The following is a 13,726-nucleotide window of genomic DNA, read 5'->3' as shown; positions in this document are numbered from 1 at the left end:
CTTGTGCTGTGACTCATCCCTCTGCCCAGACAACCTCATTCAGTGAGCCCGGACAGCTTCTTGGTCTCCAGAGGACCCAAGAGGAAGGCTGGGCCGGACACAGTCCTGAAAGGAGAGCTCCTGGCAGAGCCCTGGCTCCCTCTTGTAAGACCAGCGTTGGCACATGCCTTCTCTTGGAAAGGATGGCGTTTCAATGCCACCAAGACACCACTTCACCCTGAGCAGCTCACGTCAGGGCGAGAGAAGGGCCAGATACACTCAAGCCGGGTGCAGTCCAGTGCAATAGATGGAGTCACTGTGGCTCATCCGGGGCACTCTGGTAGCACAGAGGGATCTAAGACAGTGGGGGTGGTGTTGGAGTTGAGATTTAAGACATTCACCAAGTGTGGAAGCACAGAATGAAGACAAGGTACAAGTGCTGTGTGATTTGAAAAGGCAAGTTACCTGGTGTGGCCGAGCCACGAGCAGCCAGGCGGCGAGGCTGGAGCCAGGCCACAGAGGCTCCTGGGTGGCCTGCTCAGGAGTGTGGGCTTTATGTTGGTGGTGGGCTTCTGGTAGACCACATCAAGAGTGGTCTGGGACTGTTTCAGAAAGAACTTGGCTCCGTGGAGAAGCTCTGGTTCCCGGGGTCCTCTTGGAGGCAGAACTCTGCACTGGGGGGGAGCTGCTGAAAGATCGTGGGCAGCGGCTGAGTCAGCTGAGGGGGAAGCAGCAGCAGCAGTGGAAGCCTGAAGCCAGCCTTCCCCGCGTTGCCGGCCAAGTGGCTGGCGCTGCCGCGGGCCTGCAAACCTCAGCCCCACGAAGGACTGGCCGTCCCCACAGGCCCCTGCCTTCCTCTTAGCTCTACCTGGGCAACTGACCTGACCTAGCCCTGCTGAGGGGAGATTTTTCTCTGCAGATCCCCTCAAGGGTACGTGTTTGGGGTTCTGAGATGGGGAAATAACACCCGGCTGCTCCCCCCAGCCCGCCCTCCCAGTTGGAGCCCGAGAAGCTGCACTGTGCTGGCGGGGAGCTGAGCACAGCTGCCACCATCGCCTGGGCCGGCTCCGCGCCTCCCTCGGCCAACAGGTCTCCCAGCGGACAGAGCAGTAAACTCCCTCATCCTGCTGGCAGCTTCGGGAAGCAGGGAAGTGGCTGGCGCCCAGTGAGGGGGCTGAACTGGGGAGCAGAGGCTTGAGCACAATCGAGGGATCAGGGGCTGTGGAAGAAAGAGAAGCGCAGGAGTTAGGACTTACTTGGATACTGCAGCCTCCTATGCCTTGGGAGGACTCTTACACACAAGAAGACTGTCTGCCCTCCCATGCCCCCATTCCTTCTCCCCCTCCCCAGAGAAACTGGGCTGCTTCCGTGGCCCTTGGAAAAGCCTGCTTTGTGGAAGGAGCACAGCCCCCCAGGGGACCCCATTGGGACTCCCAAGCAGCTCCCCCACCCCAGGGGACCATGCTCTGGCTCCTCACCAGGTATCTCCTGTGCCCTGAAGACCGTGTGTTGAGTGGGCTGGCAGCATCTCAGAGCCACAGACTCCTGGATCCCCTCCCCTCCCCCTCCCCCTCTTATCGAGACTGCTCACTTCTGTGCCTTCTGAGAGCTTCCTTCTTTCCCTGCTTCAAGCTGCTAGAGGACACTGCACCCTCTCTTCCAACCCATGCAGAGAGTTGGGTAACTGACCACCCCTGTTCCCAGGACCCAGCCTGTCTCCGCCTACTGTGGCGCTTCGTCCCTTAAGACTCAACGCTGAAGCCTTTCCTACAGGCTGGAGTCTGTCTGTCCCTTAGCTTATTGGAGTAAAGGGGTTTGCTCTTTTCTCTTTCCCACCTCTGGGTCACTGCTCACAAAGGCACTCCCTGGAGATGCTTTTCATCTGGCATCTGCCATTCTGTGCCAGGATCCCATCTTATTCAGTAGGACCTCTTTTCTTCGAGGGAACATGAAGACCTTAGAAATCCTATGTGTAAATCTAACTCATCTGATAGATGGGAGACACGGAAACCTAGAGGACTGATGTGGCTTACCTAAGGTAAGTAAAAGAGACTGGGCTGGGGCTAGAACCTGCCTGACATCTGCATAGGCAGCCACGGCAGTAGCGAACGGTTGTTGAGTAAGGCCCTGAGCAAGCTTTCTGTCCCAGCGTCATGGAAGAATAAGCAATAGATGCCTTCCCTTAGAGACTCGGGGTCCAGGGTCTAGATGGCAGGATGCGACATGACACGAGATCAATGACCTGGTGAGGCCGAGTGTGCACCATGCAAAATCGGCGCCTGAAGTGGGTTCTGCCCAAATGTCACCAGGGGGAGGGTTTGCTTTGGGCAGGTGGGGACAGTAAGGGGGAGTTCACTAATGCTGGGTGACCTTGGAAAGGGCTTGCTTTCTCTCTGAGCCCCAGGGTCCTGATCTGTAACACTGGCCTTGAGGCTCAGACAGGCACTGCTGTCTGTCAATTCGCCTCTGAAGGTAGAGAGCTGGAGTTGTAGCCTCCTCCCTCTTCTCGCTCTCGTCTGAGACCCTTCAGGGCAGGCGTGATTTGAAAAGGACTGGTGGATTCATGAACTCAGAGGTAGACCAAGAATCAGTTCTAGGAAGAGAGGCCTGAGAGGGGCCATTGCCCTCTAACCCAGGGGCAGCAGGATTTGGGGAAATTGTGGTGTAGCATCCTGCGGAAGATCCTGTCCCACCTTCAGCATCTTGGCCTTGAACGCACTCTGGCAGGAGTTACTGAAGTTTGGGCCAGCAGAGACGAGACCCTTGGAAAGTTGGGGTCTGATCGGACCTCAGGGTGGATTTTTCCTCCTTCCTGAACCGGGAAGGCAGAGGAACTCCCACGCTCCTGTTGTGGAGGATGGCAGCTATGGCCCCCGTCCCCGACAGGGAGGGAAATTGGAGCCGGCGCAGGGGTCCTCTCAGGAGGCATGAGGAGCAGCCATTGGTCTGAGATGATGCAAATGTGAGCTAGTATTGCCAGCCCCGGGGGCCTGTGGGCTCGGACCCCAGGGTCCCCAACTCCCCCAGCTCACAACTGAGAAGTCAGAGAAACTGGGGGATGCAGGGAAGAGAAGGTAGTGAGAGGACACCAGGAAGGAGGGATTCCTAGCAGGGCTGAAGGAGGGAAGGGAGGGGAAGGCTGAGCCCGAGGGGAGAAAGGCCAGGCGGGCGTGGCCAGGAGGGGAGTAGGCCCAGAGCTGGTAGTGACAGATGGGTGGACACAAAGAGGAGAGCTTCGGGGAAGACAGATGGATGGGGGAGGGAGGAGAAGAGGCTGGGGGCGGGGGCGGTGCAGTGGTTGGAGGCCTAATGAGATTGGAGATGGGCTCCGAGCTGAGGAGAGGTGAGTGGAGAGGGAAGAAGAAAGGGGCGAGGAGACAAAGGCGATCAGGCCTAGGGGGCCAGGGCCAGAGGGCTCGGGGGCTGGTGCGGAGAAGGGGGCTTCCCGCCGGGCTGGCAGCAGAGAGAGTGACAGATTGTGTCGTTAGCCAGAGTGGAGACCCGCTGTCACCTTCTTGAGGCACAGAGAGGTGGAAGCAGAGAAAAGACGGACTGACAGACAAGGGGAGAGACCCATGGAAGCAGAGGCTGTAAGACGCTCAGCCACTGCCCACAAACGCCACAGCCTCTGCCCAGCTTCCTCCTGCTGCCTGGCTCCTGGGACCCCAGGCAGGGCCGGCTGGCCAGACAAAATCAGCCTCCAACCCCGGGCCACTCCCAGCCAGGGTCAAGCAGTGCGGCACAGCAAGGGTTAACTCCGTCTGCTCTCCCTGCCAGCCGCTTGCCTGGTTGGGTCCCCAGGGCTCCCCACATATGTCACCCCCTCTCATGCCAAACCCACTGCTTCCCCGGCTTCTCCAGGCCCTCCCCCCCTCTCAAGGACTAGGCCCAAGCCCCTGTGTCTTCCCTGCCCACCAACCTCCCTCCCCCACCAGCCTACCTCGAGGACTGTCTGGAGCTGGAGAGACATTTGTGAATCACAGTTGGAAAAAGTGAACATCTATAAAATGTCACCATCAATTGTAAAGCCACACTTGCCTGCCCTGTCCCCAGACCCTGCTCCCCCTTCCTCAGTACAGCAAAGACCTCCATGCACACCTCCCTGGGTGTTCCTCCCTCCCTATCAGGAGCCTGGGGCTCCTGAGCCGGCAGCAACCTGAGCTGGCCTTGGAGCTCCCCCAGCCGCCCTCAACCATAGTGCCTCAGATACAGGTGTGCGGGAAGCTTCTTCCCACCTTCGTCATGGCACTGGTGGGAGGTTTGGAAGGGCACTTGGGTTTACCCAGTATGGCCACAAGCCACCTTTCACCAGGGATCCCAAAGCCTGGTGAAGAAGACAGCATCATCCCCACTTCACAGATGATGAAATAAGACAGTCTAAGTGACTTGTCCAGGGTCACCTATGCTGGGACCCAGGCCTAACTAACCCCAGGTTCAGTAGATGCAGTAGTACTTGCCAAACACATATCCTTTCTTGTTGTTCCTCAAAACAGCAAAACCAAATCCCCAAGTGAAGGCTTGGAGTGGGCCCCTTCAAGTCTTGGATCTGGGGTTGACAGGTGCAAAGGAGGAGGAAGTAGTGCCCGGAGCACGCTCACTCTCCTCTCCCATCAAACCTCAGCTTGCGTTGGGGACAGCTCAGCCTGGCTGCTTTAGGGCTGCAAGTTGTGGGGCTAGAGCGTCTGATTAAAAGCCCACAGTGAGGGAGGTGGGCTTGGCTCCCATCTACCTCTGTGCTCCCACCCCGCCCCATGGTTCCTTTCTGCTTTGAGGGTCTTTCCGGGGTCTGCTTCTGTGTTCCTCAATGCTTGCCCTTTGGGATCTGTCCCCCAACCCATCTCAGTAGGAGTCCTTCACCTCCTCGTTCTGTCCACTAAGTCTCCCCACCTTGTCTCTTTGTCTCTGGCACTTTCTGTTTCCTCACTGCCATGTGCTGTCTGCCTACCCCCCCCCCCCACCGTCTCTAGTCTTCGCCTGTCTTGGGGCCTCCCTTGGGACTACTCCATCCCTGGGTAGCTGTATTTTCTCCATGTCGGTATCCGCCCAGGTCTGTGTCTCCCCAACAGTCCTCCTCTTCTCTTTAAGTCTCTCCCCACAGCTCTGTCTTGCCCGTATCTTGCATCTCTGAGTCTTCCACAAAGCTTTGGCAAAATGCAGCAGTTCTGCTCCCACCCTCTGCTTCTTGTTGTTGTTTTCTCTCTCTCCCTGCGTCTCTGTCTTTCGTGACTGCGTCTTCCCATTCCTCCCTGGCTCCCCTGTGTCTGTGACCCAATGACTCGGGTTTCCCAGGTTCTTTCTCTTTCTCTGGGTCTGTCTCTCCCCCTGCCTCTCTGCTCTTCCTTCTGCTTCCCCTGTCTCTCTCCTATTCTTTCTGCATTTCTCCTCTCTCTCATGGCACTCTCTCCCGAGTCCCTCTGTCTCCCAATTTCTTGGATGGGGTGGAGGGCAGAAGGATGGGGGAGGTAGGACTGTTGTTGCTGGGGGCTCATTAGGTAGAGATTGGTTTTTAATCAGCGCCATGGCAATGATGATGCAAGAACTGAGATGCCACCTGATCCCCTGTCCCCCCCCCAACCCCCCTCCTCAAGCCTCCTTTCCCCTCCAGCTCAGCCCATCTGCTGGCGCCTGGGCACCTGTCTGGGCCTGCCCAGGTGGGAGTTGGCACCTCCCAGACCTGGGGGTGGAAAGAGGTGGGGGAGCTTGGGGAGGAATTATGGGACTCCTTAGGGAATGCCTCTGGAGAAAGCCCAAAAATGGTTGATCGGCAACAGGGAAATGGCAAATGCTTCCAACAACCTGAAGGCAAGCTGCGCTCCTGCTAAGGTTCTAGGCCGTTAGGTGCATTATCTCCCTCATTTCCACGGCAACCTAAGAAGCAGGGGGCAACCTTCGGGAATCCCATTTTACAGAGAGATATGTTGAGGCTCAGGAGGTTGCTGCTTGTCCAAGCTCACACAGCTGGCAGAGCCCCTTTCACCGTAGCACACTGCCTCTGGGGTCCTCGGCCATCGCGGTTCATGTTAGATAGTCATCAGGGTTCAACAATGACAGTCACCACTGAGTAGGGGAGGAAACTCAGGTCCTGAAATCCAGACCACTGCCTCTCTGTACTACCCGTGACCCCCTTTGCTGCTGCTGCCGCCACCCTGCAGCACACACACATGTGCACACACACACACATGCATGAACACATGCCCACGGCGCGCATGCATGCTGGAGGTGGCAGAGCTATTAGTGGGGATTTCATCCATGCTCATTTGCATTATAACCTTGTATCTACTTTTCTTATTGCTGGTTTGATGCTGTGGCGCACTCCAAGCCTGCCTGACTGCCCTTCGCGCCTTCCCCAGCATCCTTCCAATCTTGCTTCTGCCTCTCAGCACTCCCTCCACTCCTCTTTTCAGCCCACATCTCTTCCTTCCTAAGAGCCCCTAATTCCCAGTGAGTCCGGTTGGCCTGGGCAGCTTAGGAAAACTCTTTGTGGGGCCTGTGTCCAGAACCTGACCACGGTCCCCTCCTGGTGACTGGGCAGGTGGGAGAGTGGGGCTGGGATAAGAGGGTGGGGTGATGAGGGCAAGGGCCAGGACTCTCACATCCTTATCTGGGTTTTGCTGCTGTCCACTCACTCTTTTCCCGGTTTCCTTGCAAGGACCTTGGAGAGCCTTCTTCCCAGGGAAAAGGAGACATGGGCAAGGGGCTGGCAAAGTTACGCTGGGACTCAGAATGGCACTTAAACCTGGCTTCCTGGGGGCCTCCACCCTGCTGCCTCTGGTATGGGAGACAGGGGTTCATCTGTGGTCTTGCCCTGGCTCTCGCCCCAGCCCCACCCCTTCCCCAGCTCTCCATTTCTTGCTTATGAAATATGCATGGAGAACAGATGTCCCTGCTCCCCCACTCCCCGCCCCCCCAGGGCCAGCCCCCGCCCCCAGCTCCCGGGGGGTTCCCAGATCCCTCTGCCAATGGCTGCCTGGCCTGGCTGTTTAATATTGATGAGGGGGGGGGTGCCTGGCCAGCCAATGAAGAGCTGGGGGTGTGTGTGTGTGTATCCCCATATATATACACAGGGCTGGGCCAGCTCAGGTGTGTGTTATGTGTCTGTGAGTGTGCATGAGTGCGTGAGAGTGTGTGTGAGGGTGAGTGGTCCCATTGCCTCGTCAGGCCCACTCCTCCCACCCGGGCCCCACATCTCCACCATGTGTACCCCTCCCCTCTGCCCTGGAGCCTATACAGCCATGAAACGCTGCCCCCGAGAGCTCTAGAAAGCTGGTCACTAACTTTGCAGACGGATGAGCCCTGAGAAGCCAGAGGAGACCGGGGCTGTCAGCGCTGCCCCCTGTCCTGCCAGCTTGGACCCCCCGACAGGGTCCTCCTAGGTAAACAGGGTTGCGTGGGCAGGGGAGGGGTGGCGGTGACCCTCCCTTTCTCTGGCTCAAACCCCCTCCCAGAGACCTCTCTCCGGTGTTTCTCTCTTGTGTGCTGTGTCTCACTCCATCTCTGATTCTCCTGTTCCACATCGCTCCTTTGATCCTGTGCCTATCTGTCCTCAGCCGGGTTGGGGCTGTGAGAAGTGGGGGTGGGAAGTCATTTTCTGGATGCTTGGAGTTGCTGCTGCCTGATCCTTGGAGCCTGGAACTTTGCTATCAGAAGTGGATTTGGGAGTGAGGACTTGATAGGTAAATAGAAACTGTGCTGCCGGCATGGAAGTGGAGGAGGTCAGTGGAACAGGTGGAGATGGGCTGAGGCCGGACAGAGGGAACAGAGAGAGGGAAGGGAGGGCATGGCCAAGTGATCAGGGGTGAAGGGACATGGAGACCAGGCAGAGGGACAATCGGGCTGAGATAGATGTGTTCTGAGAATCCCACACCTGAACCCCTGGTCCCAAACCAAACCTGGGGGCAGAGTGTTGGGGACACGAAACACTGGGAGATGCTGACTTTGGGGCTTCCCATACCATTGCCATCTCCTCTTGCTCCTCTGGACCCCAGAAAACGAAGTGTGTTCCATATTTCAGCACTGATCACCTTCTCTTTTGTGTGACAGCTGTGTATGTACTTGTCTGCCCCACCATCTGCTGTCTATGACCTTGCATCCCAGCTTAGTAACTATGGACTGGACTTGGCGTGAACTTGTCTTCTATGTGGTAGGATGGAGAAAGGCTTGGGGGAGTGGGGGCATCTTCCAGGCAGGAGAGCTAGCGCTGGGGAGGAAGGAGAGATGGTGACTATGAAGAAGGCTCAGTGCTTCTGTTTTTGACCATTAAGTCAGCCTGAGTGCATGGTGAGGGTCCCACTGTTTCCCTCAACAAGCCCTCCCATGCAAAGACCTTTCCCAGGTCAAGTTCCTGCCATACCCCACCCCCAGGGGGCGGGGGGCAAGCCAAAGATTTGCTTCGTCCTCTCAGGACAAGTGAACCTTACCCAAGCCCTGTAAAGGTGGTCCCAAGGAGCTGTCTGTGTCCCCCTCCACCGGCTATGTCAGAATGTGAGTGTTGGGGCAGAAAGCTGATCATGATCCCCTTTCCCTCGTTTCCTTGAAGAGTTTCCAAAAGGGCCAGGGAATGGCAAGTTCTGGTGGTGTTGAGGACAGAGCTGAGGAAGGGCTGGCCCTGGGCTGGGGTTTGTGGTGAGAGAGCTCTCCCCCTGTTTGAGTGGCCAGTCTTGGGGAGGTCTAGGGGGCAGCTGTGCTGAGCTCCATATGTCCCAGTCCACTCTACAATGGGCAATCTGCGTGTTTACCCACCCTCCACCCTCAAGCAGCAAGGGTGGGGGGGGCGGAAAGGGGAGGGAGGCAGATCCAAGCCTGCAGCTCTGCCTCCCCCCCCACCCCCACCGCCATGCCCTGCCCCTGCCCTCCCTCTGCCGACTAGGAATGGTCCAGAGTCACAGGCAACCTTTCTCAGCACTGTGGCTCTAGTCTTGTTCAGCTTTTTCCTCCTACTTGTTTATTTATTCAAAAGACACATAACACAAGGCTTACTGTTTTGGCCGTTTTTAACTGTGCTGCTCAATAGTGTTAAGTGTATTCCCACGGTTATGAAACAGCTCTTCAGAACTTTTTCATCTTGCCTGTGTGTCATTCTGTATCATTTGGGCAGCTTCCCTTGTCCAGCTCCTCCCTCTAGCTCTCGGCAACCTCGATTCTATTTTCTATTTCTATAAATTAGCTCTCACATAACGGGAATCATAGAGTGTTTGTTCTTTTGTGATTAGTGTACCTCCAGCATTATCTCCTAAAGCTTCCATCCACGTGGTAGCCTGTGACAAGACTTCCTTCCTTTCTAAGGCTGAATAATATTCCATTGTATGTGTATATCACATTTGTTCATCTGTTCCCCCATTAATGGCCACTTGGGCTGCTCCTACTGTTTGGTTCTTGTGAATAGTGCGACTATGTATGAACGTGGGTGGACAAATGTCTCTCTACTTGGTTATGTACCCAGAGGCGGGATTGCTGGATCACAGGTAGTTCTGATTTTAATTGTGAGGAGCATGCAAACTGTTTCCCATAGGGGTTGCATCATTTTACAACCTCCCTGCCAGGGCCCGGGGATCCCCGTTTCTCGACATCCTTGCTGTCGCTTATTTTTCATTTTATTTTAGTAGTCGTCGTGATGGGTATGAAGTGATAGTTTGTTGTGGTTTTGATTTGCCTTTCTAATGATTCGTGATGCAAGTGTCTTTTCATAGACTTGTTGGCCATTTGCGGATCATCTCTGAAGTAATCACCATTCAAATCCTTCGCCCACTTTTTAATCAGGTTACTTGATTTTTTTTTTTTTTTTGCTATTGAGTTATAAGACTTCTTTATATATTCTGGATATTAGCTCCTTATCAAATATATGACTTACACATATTTTCTCTTTTTAACCCTATTTATTGATTGTATCCTTTTATGTACCAAAGTCAAGTCCCATGCTGTCCCACTTTATTTTCCCTTTTGTTGACTGTCTTTGGGGTGTCATAGCCAATAAGATCATTGACAAGTCCAATGTCATGAAGCTTTCCCCTATGTTTTCTGGTTCTAACCTTCAACCCTGGCACTGGGTTTTATCTGGCCTGGTGTGTCCTTATCACTTCTGCCTGTTACTTTCTGGATCTCTTCTCTTCTCAACAGCTACCTTCCCACTGCTGTCCACCTGCTCGTCTCCCCAGCCCTGAGCCCTGTGCCACAATTCTGCTGTCCTTCCTTACACTCACAGTTCCATACCCCTCCCAGCCCACCTCAAGCCCCCTTCCTCCAAAGCACCTCGCGGAGCTGTCCATAAATTCTCCCGTCTCTTTTCCAGGCTCGGGACTGGAACCCTGATCATGCAACCCTGAAGTGGCTCAGTGGCAGACCCCACCACCCCGGGCCCTTCCTGCCCCTCCCACAACCAGCTTTCAAGCCCCCGGAGGGAGGGGTGGGGAGGGGATCCCGATCGCACCAGCCCAGAGTCTTCCATCATGATGCTCAACTCAGACACCATGGAGCTGGACCTGCCTCCCACGCACTCGGAGACCGAGTCGTGCTTCAGCGACTGTGGGGGCGCGACGGGCCCTGAGGGTGCTGGGCCCGGGGGTCCCGGAGGGGGCCAGGCCCGGGGCCCGGAGCCCGGGGAGCCTGGCCGGAAAGACCTGCAGCACCTGAGCCGGGAAGAGCGCCGGCGACGGCGCCGCGCCACAGCCAAGTACCGCACGGCGCACGCCACGCGGGAGCGCATCCGCGTGGAAGCCTTCAACCTGGCCTTCGCCGAGCTGCGCAAGCTGCTGCCCACGCTGCCGCCCGACAAGAAGCTCTCCAAGATCGAAATCCTGCGCCTGGCTATCTGCTACATCTCCTACCTGAACCACGTGCTGGACGTTTGAACGCTCCCCGGAGTCGCGCCTCCTGCCGGGCCCTGTCCCTTCTCACCGCGCACTGCGCGCACCGCTCGCTCGGAACGGCCGCCTCCCCCCCAGCCCCTGTACCCTGGAACCGAGGCCCAGAGGCGGCGCGCCCAGCCTCGACGTGATCGCGACTTTGTTTCACTGAGCCGGGCACCCCGGGGGCTGTTCTCCCGGCGGGGCTTGTGGGAGCCTAGCAGGGCAGAATGGCTCTCCAGAGCCGTCAGCGTGGAGCCCTTGCTGGGCCAAGGCACACTCAGTCCCCCTCTAGTTCTCCAAGGGGCTGCTGCCTCTTCTACCCCCAGTTCCCAATTTTCTGTGACCCCAGACCCCAGCTCTGTCTCACGTCCACCATCTTCCTGTGCCCAGGGTGGGGCAAGGGCTTCTGCACTGGAAAAGGGAAAGGCTGGGGCAGCATCGGGCTGTGGGCTTCCTCCTCCCACATCGAAGTCTGGCCAGCTGGGCGGGGAAGCGGGGCGGGGCGGGGAGTGGGAAGACTCGTGGGTGGGTGGGGACTCTGAGCAGTCGGGAATTGTGGAAAATTCTGTTTCTCTTTTGTCCATCCTGTTCGTGGGGCTTAGCAGGTGCAGACCTCAGAGCCGGTATGGTAGTGAGTGCCTTGCCTTCTCTCAGCTATCCAGCCACCCTCTGCCCCTCCCACCCTTCTCCTTCCAGCTTCCTCCCTCCCTGTGAGCCACTTAGAGAAAGGAAAATCCAGCTCATGGCTAAGGGCTGACTTGCATCCGACAGACCCACACTATCTGCAAGGGGGCCAGGCAATGAGCGGGCGGGACCTCACCCCTGCTTCCTGCATCTCAGCCCACCCTGAGAAGGTGCAAAACCTATCCTGGTTCCACCCCACCCAGATGCAGGGGGTGGGGCCCTATGCATCATCCCCTGGGAATGCTCACCTCCAGGCCCTAGGGTCAGCTGATGATGTGTGTGTGTGTGTTCTTCCTTAAGCAGCCTTTGGCAGAGGAAAGGACACCCCCTCTTGGCCTGGGGGCTTTCTGTGCCCCTCCCACAAGTCATGGAGCCCCACCTGCTCACCCCAGCCCAGGTCAGCCTAAAACTGAAGAAAGGCTTCAGGACCTGTGCAGAAGGCATGACTCACCCATTTCTATGCTCTTTCCTCCCTCACACCAAACTCGTAGCTACGAGGATATTTATTTATGTATTTATTTATTTATTTATTCATCTATTTATTTACTTATTTATTTATTTATAAATGTTACTATTTATTGCCGAGCTGTGCACTTTGGGGTAGAGCGAGGAGGCTCCTGGCAGGTTCGGCAGGGCCTCTCTTGCTACCTCCCTAGTTCTTCTCCTTTTGCTGCTCCTTCTCCAACTCCAGTTGTGTGTGGACCTCCTAGGCTCACCACACCCCAGTCCCTTCCTCCGCTCTGCCTGTCCTGACGCCCCAGTCCTCTGAGTTAGCGCCCCTCTGCACATCCCCAGACAATCCCACTCTGGCCTCTTTTCTCTTTCTAGCCCTCCCTCTTCCTCATATCCCAAAAGCAGGCCCCAAGTCCTGTGTGTAATTCCCTCCTGTGGCATTTCCAATTTCATACAAAAAGAGACATTAAAGTGACCTCGTTCTAGCACCAGATATGGCTGTGGTTCCTTTGATTGGGTGGGGAAGCTGCCTGTAGGTTGTGGAAGGGTGGGCACTCAGGGTCCTAGGCTCTGACGGCTCCCCGGAAGGGGTCTGCAGGCTCAAGATGCTGGATAAATGAAGACTGAGCAAAGAAAGGCCGCATGGTGCAGGTGCAGGGGCAAGTGGAACACACAAGCCCCACCCGGAGTCCCTTATGTCCCAGCCTGACACCATGCAGTGGCAATTTCTGAATTCTCTGGTGGTGTGCTTCAGCCTGAGACGGAGCGGAGTGTCCCAGCGGAACCCAAGTTAAACACGTGTCTGTGGCTTCATGCTGCTGGCAAAAGCCGCGACTTAAGCTTACAACACTGGCTTCACCGTTATGGTCTCTGCGCTGGGTCAGCAGGCCTTGCAGTGTCAGGGCTGGGCCCGTGTTGTGTTCCCCAGCCGTAGGGTACTGCGGGCAACACAGTGGAGGACCTGGGACTGATAGGAGAGTGGGGAAGGGGATTTTTAAAAAAGGACCTGAAGGGATATCAGAGGAACCCTGGAAGGGGTTTGATTCATAGATGAAACTGACGCTCGCTTCCTTGCTCGCAGAGGGGAGGGCGTGGCACAAGGTCACACAGCTAGTTGGGGGCACAGCTAAAGCTCAGCCCCCTGGCTCTTCCTGCCCTTTACGACTCCCTCTGCCTTCCTGAAGTGAGTCAGTTGACAGGTGGTGCTCTCCGACTCTCCCTTCTACCAGGAACACCGCTAAGCTGGGGACGCTTCAGAGCTGTGTGGCCAAGAGGGCCAGCAGCCTGGAGAGCACTCCTAGGGCCCACTGAGGCTCCGTCTTGGTAAGAGCAGCCTTAGAGTAGCCTGCTGTCCATCTTCCAATCCCAAAGAGAGAAAAAAAGCAGGCACTCCCAGTGGCCAGGGGAAGTTGTGATTCACACACCTGGCGCTGTCCAGCCACAGTGCACCTGCCTCAGGAGGTGGGACCCAAGCAGACTGGAGACCCTGGGGGGGGCACTCCCACCTCAGCAGCAGGGCAGCAGCATGGGCTGGGGCCTCTGAAGGCGAAAGTGGGTGAGAGGTGTGCAGGCATCTGCCAGCACTGAGAGGTTTTCGTCTTTGGTGAGCGAACAGCAACATCTGCAGCAAGAAGGATTTGAGTTAGACTTAGGAAGGACCTCGCTCTCTATGAGTTAAATGCAAAGTGCCCCGTCCAGAGCCTGGCAAAGGGGAGGGAAACCACCGAAATCCTCCATTCCCAAAGGCAGGGGACCTCCTGTCCGGAGAC

The 13,726-nt window shown here is 56.4% G+C and overlaps 1 protein-coding gene across 1 annotated transcript; it reads left to right on the top strand.

The window, feature by feature from the left end:
* Positions 1 to 7,051: 7,051 nt before the first annotated feature.
* Positions 7,052 to 12,448, top strand: NHLH1 (nescient helix-loop-helix 1). The gene is made up of 2 exons (XM_008264221.5): positions 7,052 to 7,352; positions 10,265 to 12,448. The coding sequence occupies exon 2, from the start codon at positions 10,422 to 10,424 to the stop codon at positions 10,821 to 10,823; it is 402 nt and encodes a 133-aa protein (XP_008262443.1). The 5' UTR covers positions 7,052 to 7,352; positions 10,265 to 10,421; the 3' UTR covers positions 10,824 to 12,448.
* The last annotated feature ends 1,278 nt before the right edge of the window (positions 12,449 to 13,726 follow it).

The sequence above is a fragment of the Oryctolagus cuniculus genome, chromosome 7 (genome assembly GCF_051225735.1).
Source record: "Oryctolagus cuniculus isolate XC-2025 breed Fujian yellow rabbit chromosome 7, ASM5122573v1, whole genome shotgun sequence".
Classification (NCBI taxonomy): Eukaryota; Metazoa; Chordata; class Mammalia; order Lagomorpha; family Leporidae; genus Oryctolagus; species Oryctolagus cuniculus.
The sequence above is the reverse complement of the archived record's forward strand: the minus strand, read 5'-3'. Positions and strand labels throughout refer to the sequence as shown.

What these genes read in the sequence shown, in the direction of transcription:
- NHLH1 (XM_008264221.5), top strand. Translation starts at nt 10,422, where the DNA reads ATGATGCTCAACTCAGACACCATGGAGCTGGACCTGCCTCCCACGCAC.